This window comes from Trichomycterus rosablanca, chromosome 18 (genome assembly GCF_030014385.1).
Source record: "Trichomycterus rosablanca isolate fTriRos1 chromosome 18, fTriRos1.hap1, whole genome shotgun sequence".
Classification (NCBI taxonomy): Eukaryota; Metazoa; Chordata; class Actinopteri; order Siluriformes; family Trichomycteridae; genus Trichomycterus; species Trichomycterus rosablanca.
Window position 1 is genome coordinate 11,140,018 of NC_086005.1, and position 16,263 is coordinate 11,156,280.

The 16,263-nt window shown below is 43.1% G+C and overlaps 1 protein-coding gene across 1 annotated transcript; it reads right to left on the minus strand.

The window, feature by feature from the left end:
• Nucleotides 1-1,348: 1,348 nt before the first annotated feature.
• On the minus strand, nucleotides 1,349-14,041 carry acat1 (acetyl-CoA acetyltransferase 1). The gene is made up of 12 exons (XM_063014334.1): nucleotides 13,954-14,041; nucleotides 13,503-13,550; nucleotides 12,627-12,744; nucleotides 12,418-12,513; nucleotides 9,122-9,222; nucleotides 8,784-8,927; nucleotides 8,507-8,657; nucleotides 5,344-5,439; nucleotides 4,150-4,263; nucleotides 3,135-3,199; nucleotides 2,902-3,059; nucleotides 1,349-1,758 (listed from the first exon to the last, which is right to left on the minus strand). The coding sequence occupies exons 1-12, from the start codon at nucleotides 13,993-13,995 to the stop codon at nucleotides 1,638-1,640; spliced, it is 1,254 nt and encodes a 417-aa protein (XP_062870404.1). The 5' UTR covers nucleotides 13,996-14,041; the 3' UTR covers nucleotides 1,349-1,637.
• Between the last annotated feature and the right edge of the window lie 2,222 nt (nucleotides 14,042-16,263).

The following is a 16,263-nucleotide window of genomic DNA, read 5'->3' on the forward strand; positions in this document are numbered from 1 at the left end:
GGTGTAAAAAAAAATCAATTTTATAAAATAAATTAGCGTAACAGATCGCTGCACCACCCGAGTGCTTGCAGGAATATTGGTGAAAGTTAAATTATTCATTTATTTTATTGCTCAGGGGTCCAGGTTGTGTGCTCCTTACACCAAGTTACATGTCACACTAAAGCCATTATTTTTAGTGCCTGTGTTGGTTAACTTTGTGAATCGGCATCCTTACCGGTCAGATAACTTTGACTCACAACCACTGTCCCATGTTCATGATGCTGTTTATGTTTATGTATGAACTGTGTGTTGGTAACTTTAAAGTCAAGCATGAATCTCATCTTGTCATGTTATTCTGGCCACCTAGTAGACAAAAATTGATTGATGTGACAGTGCTTTCCAATTAATCAAGGTACAGTGGTACCTTGTAACTCAACGTCCCCTAAACTCAAAATCTTTGAAACTCAATGTCCTTTGTCGAGAAATTTGTACCATTAAACTCAACGTTTCTCTTAAACTTAACATGTTCAGTTCGTTTTGTTAAAAAATTGATTTAATTTTAAATTAACAATGAACAGCCGCTTTGGCTCGGCTTGAGTGGTGCAGTAAGACGCCATCAAAGTGTGCACGTGTGTGAGACGAAACTGCATTTGAGTGGAATAACCATCAGATTCACTCTGAAAGCTCCACGTGCTGGATTTTCCTTACTGTTTCACTTTTAAACTTGTGTTACAGCTCTGAATTCTGAGAAATTGTGAAAATCAGCTTTTTATTTCAGTGTTTTTATATTCTATTTGTGTTATTTTCAGTGTATAAGTCTCAAAAACGACCATTATTTTACATTAGCCTAAAATATATGCAAGTCCATGGGACCATGAAACGCATGAACAGGTTTCCCATACATCCTTATGGGAAAATATACCTTGAAACTCAACGCCAGTCCCAGAACCAATTGACGTTGAGTTTCAAAGTACCACGGTACTGTTTGTTTGTTTATTGGGATTTTAACATCATGTTTTACACCTTGGTTACATTCATGACAGGAACGGTAGTTACTCATTATACAAGATTATATCGAACACCTGGACAATTTTGTATCTCCAATTCACCTCACTTGCACGTCTTTGGACTGTGGGAGGAAACCGGAGCCCTAGGAGGAAACCCACGCACACACAGGGAGAACATGCAAACTCGACACAGAAAGGACCCGGACCGCCCCACCTGGGGATCGGACCCAGGACCTTCTTGCAGTGAGGTGACAGCGCTACCCACTGAGCCACCGTGCCACCCTGTACCACTGTACTGTGAAGCTCAGATAAATACAGTACATTTGTGTTAATGACCTAAAATAACACACACGTGACCAGACTTGGTTTGTCAATGACTGCATTATTTTTGAAAATGGCACCCAACATGGAAAAAATTATCACAAGCAAAAAGATCTCCTGGCTTAAATAATGTTCAAAATAAATATCCTACTTGATTTAACATTCGACAAAAAAGGACACGATAGAAGGAGTGACCTATTTTGGAGTGACAGTAACCTGAAGAAGTCAGATTTAAGGCTGATAAGTGCAACATTCTCTTTCTAAATTCCGTCTTTTAAGGAATAATCTATCCTCCTGTGACCTTAGATGTTAAAGATAACCATCAACAAGCTAGAATTTCTGAATGAGAATACATGAAGCTCCACCTCCACCGTTACAGATGCTAGCCATGCCGTACTGCCCAGCCTTCAGATTGTGCACCATGTGCCCGACTATCCTCGTCCCGGACATCCTAGAAAAGAAAATCAGAGTAAAAGTATTAATACACCTCATTAAATTGCATTTCCCTACTTTTCTCACAATGTAGTCATTTGGCTGGCTAAGAATTTGCATGGGGAGGGTCATGCTATGCTCTGTGTTCTTACACCACTCCTGCCAGTGACTCAGTCGACAGAAGGAGGGGTGTTGCAGTGGCAATGAGGAGACACCCTAGCCCAACCCTTAGGTGGGTCGTGAAATGAACTTGCACATGAATGCCCCCTTGTGGTGGCTTTATGTTACATCTTGTAAACCACAGTGGGACCAGATTATACAGAGCAAAACAGAGAGTAAGATGCATTGTTTGTAATGCCTGGGTTGCATAATGTGGGCAATGGAAAAAAAAGTTGGTCTAGCCGACTCCCTACTCTCAGAGACAGGCTAACAGAACAGCTGAGACTCGAAGTCGAGAGCTGGAAATGTCTGCAGTAGTGGGCTGGCGTGTTAGACCGCTATCCCAGGAAAGCCCCCGACCTGGACGAGTGTCCACACAAACACAATTGGCCACATTTGAGGGAGGGAAAGTCAAACAGGGTCTGACAGTTGTAGCCTAGCAGCTAAGGTACTGGACTAGTAATCAGAAGGTTGCCGGTTCAAGCCCCACCACTGCCAGGTTGCCACTGTTGGGTCCTTGAGCAACGCCCTTAACCCTCGATTGCTTAGATTGTATACTGTCACAGTACTGTAAGTCACTTTGGATAAAAGCATCTCCTAAATGCTGAAAATGTAAATCTTCCCACGGCCACTGCGATACGGGATCTTCAGGACTGGTCCAGACACCTGTGCAAGAGGGGGATAAAATACACAGAGCCTAGCGTGTCTGTCCGAAAGTGATACGGCTGTGTTTGGAAACCCAACACTGGCATGTAAAAAAAAAGCAACAGCAGACTGGACACGTGTTACAGGGAGCGTGTGGTGATCTGGCAGTCATTGATATGATTGGGGTTGTGCAAGCAGCAGTGGGTTCAAAATCAATAATTGGAAATGACTAAATTGGGAGATGAAGGAGCATGCGATTGGCAGATTTCAATTTTGCTACAATCAGCGCTAAGCTTCTGCTCTGCATACTGAACAAGCTGACTAGTGATCTGAATTCCATCAAGCTAATGCTAATTACCCAATAGGATGGCCGAGAGAAACCGCTCCTCCATTAATGTTGACTTTGCTGGGGTCGATGTCCAGCATCTTGATGTTGGCCAGCACCACCACACTGAACGCCTCGTTTATTTCCCACATACTCACATCCTCCTTCTTCACACCAGCTGCCTCCAGCACCTACGCAAGAATCAGGACTTAATACTCAGAAGACACCAGGGCTGTACAGTCCGAATAAAGAAACCATTAACCTGCCTTGGGAACTGCAAATGCTGGAGCAATGGGGAAGTCGATAGGAGCAACAGCAGCATCAGCAAAAGCTAAATAAGAAACGCAATTAGATTAAATTTAATAGAGAAACACATCAGCTAGCTAAGATGATTCCAGAGATCCACTTCCTTGCCAAAATGTATGTGGACACCATCAAAAATGATAAATTGTAGGTGTTTTAGACCACACAGCTTTCCAAAGGTATGCAAAACCAATTATATAAAATTAATTATTTATTATTTTAATATTATATTTTACACACCTTGGGTACACACTGGTTACACAAGATTCATCAGTTCATGTGTTCAATCGCAAACACAGTCATGGACAATTTTGTACCTATAATTCACCTCACTTGCATGTCTTTGGACTGTGGGAGGAAAGCAGAACTCCCGGAAGAAACCCACGCTGACACAGGGAGAACATGAAAACTCCACATAGAAAGGACCTGGACCTCTTCACCAGGAAATCTAACCCAGGACCTTCTTGCTAAGAGGCAACAGTGTTACTGTGCCACCCATCAATTATATTAAATAGATTAAATACTTCAGACATAATAGCAAGAGATTCCACTTTCAACATGAATGTACCACCTCTGCATTTTAAAAGATCTCCAGTAGTCTGCACATAGCCCCGCCCTCAAAAGTACTGAAAATCTTCAGTATGAATTGGAATGTTGACTGGGAGCAAGGCTTTCTCTTCAAACATCAGTGCCTGACTTGACAAATGTTCTTTTGAATGCATGGGCATAAATCTTCAGAGACAATCCAAAATCTAACAGAATGCCTTCCCAGAAAAGTTAAGGCTGTTATAGCTGCAGAATGGGGGTAAATTCATATTAATGCCCATAGCTTTAGAAGAGGATGTTGAACAAAGTCATGGTCAAGTGTCCACATACTTTTGGCCATATGACGTAAGAACTGTCATAATAGTAGGAAAGTAGTGAAGTAGATCATTATAACTTTTTGTCTGTGTTGTAAAGTTTGGGTCTTTTTCTCACCTACGATCCTTGCCAGTGGATTGACGTTGAGCCTCTTTGCGGCGTCCGCTGTCATCAGGACGACGGCGGCAGCACCGTCGTTCAGGGTGCTAGCGTTAGCTGCTGTCACTGTACCTGCACACCAAATAAAGGGAAAAAACACACAGTCTTCAGACTAGGGCAAGGTAGAAATATCTTGGACAGGGCGCCAATCACACCCCAGGGCTTCAGTCCCAGGCCCTCAGACATAGCCAATTAAGTCAATTGAGGCATTTAGCAGACGCTCTTATTCAGAGCAGACACCAATCCAAGGATTAAAACATCTGCTTTTTGAAGACAGTGAGAGACTCTGATCTTTGAACAGACAAAAGGAGTTCATTCCAGTCTGTATGGATGTCTGGTCAGCCATTAGCACTGCTGAGATTCAAACCCAGATCTCAGAAATGGTGAACTAGCATAATAGACAAGAAGGTCTTCAAGGTTACCATTAGGTTGGCCTTTCTCCTAATCATTCACTGGACTGGGCAACCTTCTACCATTGGTTCAGTGCCCATATCTGATGCTCATGTGTCTACTTTAGGTGCTTCTGATGGTGGACAAGAGCTAGCACAGGCACATTTACTGATGACTGTGCAGCCCAAAAAACAGAATTAAAATGATCTAATAATTGAACAACTTAAGCTCTTTGGTTGGATGATACCGTATACCTTTGACGTCTTTGTCATCTGGCATTAACAACTGGCTAACCCTTCTGTGTATGGAACAAGTTAAAGTGCCCATGCTAACTCCTGTCTACTGTTAGATTGGAGCAGAAGATTGCATACTCTGACAATTTCTCCATTCTCCTAGATGTCTCCTCCAAGATCTTTTCACTTAAAGACGAGACACACCAGGATCTCACAATGTAGACAAGTTCAAAAAATTTTTATAATGTCCTTCTACCAGATACCACAGGACAACTTCTGAGGTTTTGTGTAGTCTATGCCTTTGCAGGTCAATGCTGTTTTGACTGCATTTTAAAGAGGTGGTTCAAATGTTTTGGCACAGTGCATGTCTGTAAAAACTGTATATTTATGCTTCAATACAGATTCATGGTCAATGAAGTCAAACACTGTTCCATTCATAATCCAAAGCAAGCAGAAGGTCATTTATCAAACAGTGCATCATTAATGCTAATCATTAAACAATACATCAAAGCAAATCACAGTCGCCTACCATTCTCTTTCAGGAAGACCGCCTTCAGTTTAGGTACCTTGCTAAAATCCACCTTCCGGTACTCCTCGTCCTCCTTCACCACAACATCTGGTTTGCCTGGAAGAAAAGATGTACCATTTACAAATGTTTATATACTGGCCTCACATACATCATCAACCAGTTTCCTTAATGCACACTACATGCCAAAAGTATGTGGACATCCCTACTAATTAATACACATGTTTTAGCCACAGCCATAGTGTAACAATGGCTTCCAACTTTGTGGCAACGATTTTGGAAGACAAGCAGCATGACTGTTTGTGGGGACAAAGCAATGTCCAAAAAGACATATTCTGACAAAACTACAGTACAGTGGCCTGCACAGTGGCCTGGCATCGATTCCATGGAACACCTTTGGGATGAATCAGAAGTTCTGGTCCAACATCAGTGCCAGACCTCACTAAGACGCTGAGGTCTGGCACTGACTGGGTACATTGGCACTTGCATTGAGAACATTGTGCCCACCATAAAAGTCAGGAAATTCCCTAACCAGAAGCCCTGGATAAATGGTGAGGTACTGCAAATGCTACGAGCACGCTCTACTGCATTTAGATCTGGTGATGAGACTGAGCTCAAAGTTGCACAGTACAGACTGAAGAAGGCCATAAGATCAGCCAAGAGACAATATAGAGAGAAAACAGAGGGATTTTACTCCACTACTGACCCCAGGCATATGTGGCAATGTCTGGAACAGATTACAGATTATAGGTCTAGGCCCAACAACACCATAAGCGCCTCAAACAGCCTTCCAGACGACCTCAATGCATTCTACACCCGCTTTGAGACGTCGACCCCCACTAGCCCCACAGAGAATACACACACCTCCATTACGCAACCCTCCTCCCCCACACCAGTTGTCTCACCAGCCCAGGTACACAAAGCCCTGAAGAGGATCAACCCCCGCAAAGCTGCAGGACCTGACAACATTCCTGGGCGGGCCCTCAGAGCATGTGCTAACGAGCTGGCTGATGTTTTTACTTCTATCTTCAACCTTTCCCTCAGACAATGCACAGTTCCCACCTGTTACAAGACCACCACCATCGTCCCTCTCCCCAAGAAGAATCCCCCATCCTGTCTGAATGACTACAGGCCAGTAGCACTCACTCCAATCATTATGAAGTGCTTCGAGAGAGTGGTGCTGGCCCACATTCAGAGCAATATACCAGGCACTACAGACCCCCTACAATATGCATACAGGGCCAACAGGTCTACCTCGGATGCCATCGCCGCAACCCTTCATGTCTCTCTCTCACACCTGGAACATAAAGACTCCTACGTCAGGATACTCTTTATTGACTACAGCTCCGCCTTTAACACGGTTATACCTCACAAACTTACACATAAACTGTCATCTCTTGGACTACACCCCACCATCTGTGACTGGCTTTTAAACTTCCTGACTGGCAGGCCTCAGTCTGTTAGGATTGGAAACAGGACATCAACCAGCATAATCACCAATATTGGTACCCCGCAGGGCTGTGTCCTCAGCCCTATCCTCTACACCCTGTTTACCCACGACTGTGTCGCCTCCCACTCCGACAACATCATCCTGAAGTTTGCTGACGACACTGCTGTGATAGGTCGTATCACTGGAGGAGAGGAGGCAGCCTACAGGAGTGAGGTGAACAGTCTGGTTACCTGGTGTGTGGACAATAACCTTACACTCAACATAGACAAGACCAAGGAGATGATAGTGGACATGAGGAGGGAGAGGAGACCTCATCAGCCACTGTTTATCCGGGACCTTGAGGTGGAGAGGGTGAACAGTTTTAAATACCTAGGGGTCCACATCAGTGATGACCTCACTTGGACACTAAACACCACACAGGTGTTAAAGAGGGCTCAGCAGCGGCTGTATTTCTTGAGGAGGCTGAGGAAATTTGGCATGTCACCCAAAATACTCAGCAACTTCTACCGCTGCATCATTGAGTCCATCCTGACCAATTGCATCACCGTGTGGTACGGCAGTTCTACTGTGAAGGATCGCAAACGCCTGGAGAGAGTGATAAAGACTGCAACGAAAATCACCAGGACGGCACAACCCTCTCTCCAGAGCATCTACCATCACAGAGTCCACAGGAGAACTGCGTCCATCATCAAAGACCCCACCCACCCCCAACATGGACTATTCACACTTCTACCCTCAGGCCGGAGATACAGAAGTGTGAAATGCAGGACAACAAGACTAAAGATCTCTTTCTTTCCCACAGCAATCAGACTCTTAAACAGCTGAGATGATTATTCATAGACACTATCACACTTGCACACAATACTTGCACTATACCACATATGACTGTTTACAGGTCTACATACATTTATGTTTACACTACTGTCTTACATATGACTGTTTACAGGTCCACATACATCTGCACATGTATGTTTACACTACTGTCTTACATTTTGCACATGTAACTATAATGTCTGATTGCAATATATCTGCTCTTTTTTTTTGCACAATGTACATACTTTTATTCATAACCGATTGCAATATATCTGCTCTTTCTTGCACAATGTACATAACTTTTATTTCTTAATTTGACTTTATATTATTATTACCTATTTGTACCTTGTTACATCATGTGTGGACAGCAAAATAAGAATTTCATTGTACAGGGAAACACGTTTCCTACTGTACATATGACAATAAAGCTTTGAACCTTGAACCTTAAGACTCTTTTGACTAAATGGCTTGAAGGTGGAAAGTTTTACACACTTTGGTTACATTCAAGATAGAACAAGTAGTTACTGGTTACACAAGATTTATTAGTTCACAAGTTTTGATGTCAAACACAGTCATGGACAATTTTGTATCTCCAATTCACCTCAATTGCATGTCTTTGGACTGTGGGAGGAAACCGGAGCTCCCAGAGGAAACCCACAAAGACACGGGGAGAACATGCAAACTCCACACAGAAAGGACCTGGACTGCTCCACCTGGGAATCGAACCCAGGAACTTCTTGCTGTGAATTGACACAGCTTCCCACTGAGCCACCGTGCCACCCAGCTCTATATTAAACTCATATGTTTAGAAACAAGCATCCACAAACAAAGCTCATGGTCAGGTGTCCACATATTTTTGGCTGTACAATGTAAGTAAAAGCAGTAAGGATCAGTCAGACTGACCTCTTTGTGGGATGCTGACTGGTACCACTTCCTTGGCCAGGATTCCTGACTCCCATGCTGCCTTGCTGCGTGAATATGAGCTTATGGCGAAACTGTCCTGCTCGTCTCGGGATATGCTGCTGTTCTTGGCTGTGTTTTCTGCACAGTTACCCTACACGTGATGAACAGAAGCACCAAAAAAACCCAAAAACATTAATTAGTGCTATTCCTACAACACCAAACAACCAAAAATATGTGCACTGCAGCAAAAGAACAACAAATAAGCCGCTAAACTGACCATGTGAAATTTGTTGTAGACGTCTGTAAGGCCGTCCTTCACGATAAGATCAGCCAACATCACCCCGCCATAGGTGGGTGCGTCTCTGGCCATCACATAGGGAACTTGAGACATACTCTCCATACCACCTGCTACCATCACATCCTACAAAACAGATTTCATCCAAACAACACAATTATATAATGGATGTGAAAGACCAATTCAAATTCAGGAGACAAATCATGTGCTGATATAAGAATTAAGCAGTAAAGTGCGTTGTTACTGTTCTCAGGTGAAAATTACATGTTTTAAGGTGAAAAATGATGAGCTTGTTAATAATAGCAGTGTTTGACGTTTACCTGATGTCCACACATCAGACTCTGAGCCGCCATCATGATGGACTTCATGCCAGAGGCACATACTTTGTTAATTGTTGTAGCTGGAGTGGAAAGAGGCAGGCCTACAAAATACAACAAGCAAAATGGTCAAGCATAGTTTATCTAATAGAATTAAATACTCTGTCTTTTAGACTAAGCACCTAGCATGCTTAGGGGTCTTAATATAAAAGATTTGTTACAGTTATGGCACACAGGACACTCGAGCGGTGCTCAGCTAGACAGGTGTCTACACAGACATGAATGGCTATGTCTGAGGGAGGGGTGACAAAATACCTTAGCCATTGGAATGTGGATTTGTCAGTGCACACCAGTGGCAACCCTCTAATAAGGGAGAAGCCTAAGGAAAACAAATCAAATTTATTTATATATATATATATATATATATATATATATATATATATATATATATATATATATATATATATATATATATATATATATATATATAGAGAGAGAGAGAGAGAGAGAGAGAGAGAGAGAGAGAGAGAGAGAGAGAGAGAGAGAGAGAGAGAGTAACAAGTAACTTCCTTAGATCTTCTCACTCTCTCATATATATACAGTGTATCACAAAAGTGAGTACACCCCTCACATTTCTGCAAATATTTCATTATATCTTTTCATGGGACAACACTACAGACATAAAACTTGGATATAACTTAGAGTAGTCAGTGTACAGCTTGTATAGCAGTGTAGATTTACTGTCTTCTGAAAATAACTCAACACACAGCCATTAATGTCTAAATAGCTGGCAACATAAGTGAGTACACCCCACAGTGAACATGTCCAAATTGTGCCCAAATGTGTCGTTGTCCCTCCCTGGTGTCATGTGTCAAGGTCCCAGGTGTAAATGGGGAGCAGGGCTGTTAAATTTGGTGTTTTGGGTACAATTCTCTCATACTGGCCACTGGATATTCAACATGGCACCTCATGGCAAAGAACTCTCTGAGGATGTGAGAAATAGAATTGTTGCTCTCCACAAAGATGGCCTGGGCTATAAGAAGATTGCTAACACCCTGAAACTGAGCTACAGCATGGTGGCCAAGGTCATACAGCGGTTTTCCAGGACAGGTTCCACTCGGAACAGGCTTCGCCACGGTCGACCAAAGAAGTTGAGTCCACGTGTTCGACGTCATATCCAGAGGTTGGCTTTAAAAAATAGACACATGAGTGCTGCCAGCATTGCTGCAGAGCTTGAAGACGTGGGAGGTCAGCCTGTCAGTGCTCAGACCATACGCCGCACACTGCATCAACTCGGTCTGCATGGTCGTCATCCCAGAAGGAAGCTGACGCACAAGAAAGCCCGCAAACAGTTTGCTGAAGACAAGCAGTCCAAGAACATGGATTACTGGAATACCCGGTGGTCTGACGAGACCAAGATAAACTTGTTTGGCTCAGATGGTGTCCAGCATGTGTGGCGGCGCCCTGGTGAGAAGTACCAAGACAACTGTATCTTGCCTACAGTCAAGCATGGTGGTGGTAGCATCATGGTCTTGGGCTGCATGAGTGTTGCTGGCACTGGGGAGCTGCAGTTCATTGAGGGAAACATGAATTCCAACATGTACTGTGACATTCTGAAACAGAGCATGATCCCCTCCCTTCGAAAACTGGGCCTCATGGCAGTTTTCCAACAGGATAACGACCCCAAACACAACCTCCAAGATGACAACTGCCTTGCTGAGGAAGCTGAAGGTAAAGGTGATGGACTAAACCCAATTGAGCACCTGTGGCGCATCCTTAAGTGGAAGGTGGAGGAGTTCAAGGTGTCTAACATCCACCAGCTCCGTGATGTCATCATGGAGAAGTGGAAGAGGATTCCTGTAGCAACCTGTGCAGCTCTGGTGAATTCCATGCCCAGGAGGGTTAAGGCAGTGCTGGATAATAATGGTGGTCACACAAAATATTGACACTTTGGGCACAATTTGGACATGTTCACTGTGGGGTGTACTCACTTATGTTGCCAGCTATTTAGACATTAATGGCTGTGTGTTGAGTTATTTTCAGAAGACAGTAAATCTACACTGCTATACAAGCTGTACACTGACTACTCTAACTTATATCCAAGTTTTATTTCTATAGTGTTGTCCCATGAAAAGATATAATGAAATATTTGCAGAAATGTGAGGGGTGTACTCACTTTTGTGATACACTGTACATACCAATCAAGCATAACATTATGACCACCTTCCTAACTGACTGGTCTGCGGCTATGCACCCCCATACGCAACAAACTGTGATGCACTGTGTATTCCGACACCTTTCTATCAGAACCAGCATTAACTTCTTTAGAAATTGGATCAGTCCACATGGACCAGCCTTTATTCCCCACGTGCATCAATGAGCCTTGGCCGCCCATGACCCTGGGCCGCCCATGCCGATTTACCACTGTTCCTTCCTTGGACCACTTTTGATAGATACTGACCACTGCAGACCGGGAACACCCAACAAGAGCTGCAGTTTTGGAGATACTCTGACCCAGTCGACCAGCCATCACAATTTGGCCCTTGTCAAACACGCTCAAATTCTTACGCTTGCTCATTTTTCCTGCTTCTAACACATCAACTCTGAGGATAAAATGTTCACTTGCTGTGTAATATATCCCACCCACTAACAGGTGCCGTGATGAGGAGATAGTGTTATTCACTTCACTTATAATGACTTCAGTCATAATGTTATGCCTAGTCAGTGTATATGGCTGATAAATCTAAGAATGTATGAAGATTTTGATTTCTTTTGCTTCTCTCTGTCCTGAAACATCCTAAATTCACTGAACACAAACTGCCTCCCATAACCCCTTTTAGGAGCATTTAAACAAAAAAAACCTCTCTGTCTGTACCAATCATGTCTGTAACTCTGCTCAATTCAAATCAACCTCATCTGTTATCAAGGACGGATTAAGGATAGTCTGGGGCCCTGGGCAAAGAGTTGCATGGCTAGGGCCCCCAAGAGGCCCTGGGGTCAAAGTCCCTAATAGTCAGAGGATCCTTAAAATGGAGGGCCCTCGGAAATAAAAATATATTGTATCATAAATGTTGATAGGCATCACAAAATGTTTTAGGCCAGGGCCCCCCCGGGGCCCCCTGACATCAAGGGCCCCTGGGCACTGGCCCCACTGGCCCGGTCAGTAATCCAGCCATGTCTGTTATCGGTTCATCATTAACATCCATGGAAGCAACATTACACATCAAACATGTCTTGACCAATCAACCATTTGGGGTCAGGGAAAATGTATATTACCAATTCCTTGATTTACTACATACCAGCACCTAGAAGAGCCTGTCGGGTTGGAGCTTGTCCTTCACCTGCCTGCAGCACATTACCCATGTACACCTCCTTCACCTCCTCAGGAGGGATTCCTGAAACATAAAGACGTACAATTTCCACCTGATGTTACAAACTCAAATAAAAGCACAAGATGATGCATGTTGACACGTGAATGGTCAATACAGGTGAGTTTACAGATCTTTACCTGCTCGCTCGATTGCTCCTTTAATGGCAATCGAGCCCAGCTTGGTGGCAGGAACTGTGGAGAGGCTTCCTTTAAAGGAGCCCATGGGGGTCCGAGCTGCGCTGACAATGACAACTTCCTGTGGGATGAATTTACATCAATAATAATATGTAAACAAAGTATCTAAATAAAATGAAATGTAATTAAATGGTTGAATGAGTGCCTCGGTGACCAATTTTCCAAAACACTGTATGGCATAACCCCCAGCTGCAGTTTATAGACTGCCAATGAGCAATGGAATCTCTGCTGCCACGTTTTGATCTGCCAGCATGCGGAAATCCTTAAGTCTGCTGATTATTTTACATGGTTATATAAAACCTAAAAAATATGAGGCATTAATGACTTACAAAAGAGCGTTCCAAGATGCATTAGTGATGATCCTAAGGTACAGACTGGTCCTAATAAGTATAAACTTCTTCATAATTATATATTAGCAGCACGGTGGCCTAGTAGGTAGTCTGGGTGCCATACACTACAAAGGTCTTGTGGCTTGGGTTCAATCCCTGACTACCCCCAGGAACAGGTCCAGCAGCATCTAATTTATGACAGATGTTTTGTGGTTCTCAGATTTCTCCAAGCCATCCAGATAAATGTTCTCATTCCAACTCACTTTTAATGGCTTTAATTAGACTAGCCCTAGCAGCAAGCAACCAAATTAATGATCCATGCTGCTGTATGTATATGTTTTAGCACAGAAAAAGAACAGATTTCTGTATGTAAACGTTTTTACTTTTATTATGTGCACACACACACATACATACATACGTACACACACACACACACACACACACACACACAGACAGACAGACAGACAGACAGACAGACACTTAAACTCACATTGAGAGAGGGTCGGGAGGTGAAAGTCCTGGATACATACTTGTGTGCCTGTAAGATAATAAAAGTACGTTGTAGTTACATTTGTGGTAAAGACCTTAACTAATTACTCTTAATAAGTCATACAACATCCACTCATTCACTGAGTATCAGGCAAAACTACAGGACAAAGTCAAAACAAAACTAAAGGCCTGTAAGTAGCTGCAGACTCAGGCTGAATCCTAAACTGATCTTTACAGTATAAATAGTGCACTAGGTAGCGTGCAGTAACCGTTAATAAACAGCAGCTGTAGTGCACTTGTGTGGTGATTGTGGAACCGTTTGAGATCCAACCCAAGCCAGTGCGCTAACTCTATCGCAAAGAAGAATTCCGCTAGCTCGTTAAGCTACATGCTTTATTGACTCTAGGGTTTAAAACAGAGTTCAGTTATCGATCTGTTTTTGTTGAACTTACCAGTTTTCGGCAAAACTGCCTGTGAGAGGTGAATAGTGACATCGCGCTACCAGGAGAGTTTCACCTTGATCCTGAAAAACGCTTCAACAGAAAACAGCCAATCACATCCAGAGGCGGGGATGCGTCACGCCTTCCCACAAGGGGTTATGGGTAGTGTAGTTATTTAATGATTCCGCTAGAAAGCTAGAAAGAGCTGTAGTTCAGAGAACTACTCATCTAATCGCTTATGCTGGTTGGTAAATTCTGTTTTACCTCATTAATTTACTAGCCCTAAATTGGAATGTGTTGCAGGCCTAAAATGCAGGAATTGATGTATATTAACATACATAATGAAGTTGACCAGACCAAACAGGAAATATTTTGGGTTCATACTGTGTGAATGTATAATAATATATAATAATGATAATAATAATAATAATAATATGTTAATAATACACTTAAAGGTAATGAACATTCATTCAGTATATTAAAAAGTATCGTTATTGGTATCGGTATTGGCAAGGACGGATTAAGGATAGTCTGGGCCCCTGGGCAAAGAGTTGCCCAGGGAACACCCCCACCCCCCACCCTGCGCCCCCCCCCCCCTCCAAAAACATAAATAAATTAATACATTAAACAACCTGTCAATAACTAACCCTAACACAAGAATCTATTTTATATAAGTTTCTTTCTACTCTTCTTTCTTGCAAAGTCATCCACTAATTCATCAAAATTAAGCTGTCTGACCAAATCTGATTCAATGGCCAGAAGTGACAGTGAGTTCAGGCGGTTTTGGCGCATCCTAAACCTGAGTTCATTCTTAATACGAGCCAGTTTGGAGAATGAACGCTCCCCTTCACAATTTGTGATAGGCACAGTCAAAAAAAGTCTAAGTGCTATGTAGACATTTGGAAAGGTTGACTGTAAATTCTAATTTATCATGGTTTTGAGCATTTTACTAGGACATTTTTCTTTTTCTGTTATGAATGATTTGTATTGTATCAATTCATCTGCCAGGCTCATGTTCAGATCTGAAGGATATGCTGCAGCGAGTGAGTTAGCCTTTAAAGTGAGCTCACTGTTGGACATATTGTCAGGCATGAAAAGAACATCAAATAGCTCAGTTAAGTGTGTGTATGCATTCAAACTGCTTGAAATTGCTTGTCTTAAATATAAATAATTGCAAAATTGCTAAATTAATTTGTGTCTCTGCGCTTAAGAGAAATTGAACATAATAATTTTGAAACAATACAAATTCAGAAACATTAAGTAAGGGCCTGAATCGCATATTTGCAACAAAACGTCTGTTATGAAATATGGTAGCTTGCCTGGCAATTTGTAGGTCCCTAGAAAGTCAAGGAGCCATGGTAAACGACTTCTATGGAAGTCAAGGGCCCCATAGCAGGGGCCCTCGTGATCAAGGGCCCTCTAATGGTATGCCCTGCTCTTCTCTAGGGCCCCCTGGTAGGGGCTCTCATAACCAGGGCCCTCTAAAAATATGCCCCCCTCTTTCCTAGGACCCCTAATAGCCAGAAGTCGAAGTCAGAGCAGTGCCACAACGCCTCATCCATTTTCATAAGGGGCCCAAAAGCATGGCTAGGGCCCAAAAGCATGGCTAGGGCCCCCAAAAGCATGGCTAGGGCCCAAAAGCATGGCTAGGGGCCCCAAAAGCATGGCTAGGGCCCCCAAGAGGCCCTGGGGTCAAAGTCCCTAATAGTCAGAGGGAGAGTAAAATGGAGGGCCCTCGGAAAAAAAAATATATTGTATCATAAATGTTGATGGGCATCGCAAAATGTTTTGGGCCAGGGCCCCTCCCCCCAGGGCCCCCTGACCTCAAGGGCCCCTGGGCGCTGGCCCCACTGGCCCGGTCAGTAATCCAGCCATGGGTATTGGTGATACTGGCCCTGTATTTACTTGGTATCGGATCGATACCAAATTTTGCAGTATCGCACACCACTAATGTCTGTACAGACACCACTCCTCTCACATCTTACATGCACCCCTTGCTCCTCCCCTCCTGTTCTGCTGTGTTTTGTTGTGGTACCGTCACGTTGTTATGTTGTTAAAATCCTAACAGACATCAGTACATTGGTAGGCATTGGAAGATTGTAAGTTTTTGAATACTTTGCTTTGCAGATACAAAAATAGGGTCATTTTTATGTAAATAATAGTGTAAATTATACGTACGTAAAGTACGAACACACCTTACGCACTTTGCGCACCCTATGCAATTGAATCGGAGCATGCGTAGTGAGGCTCTTATCCCGTGTGTTTTGGTGAATAAGCTCTTTTCTTTTAACTTTGTGCCTATAAATGTAAACAGAATAGGAT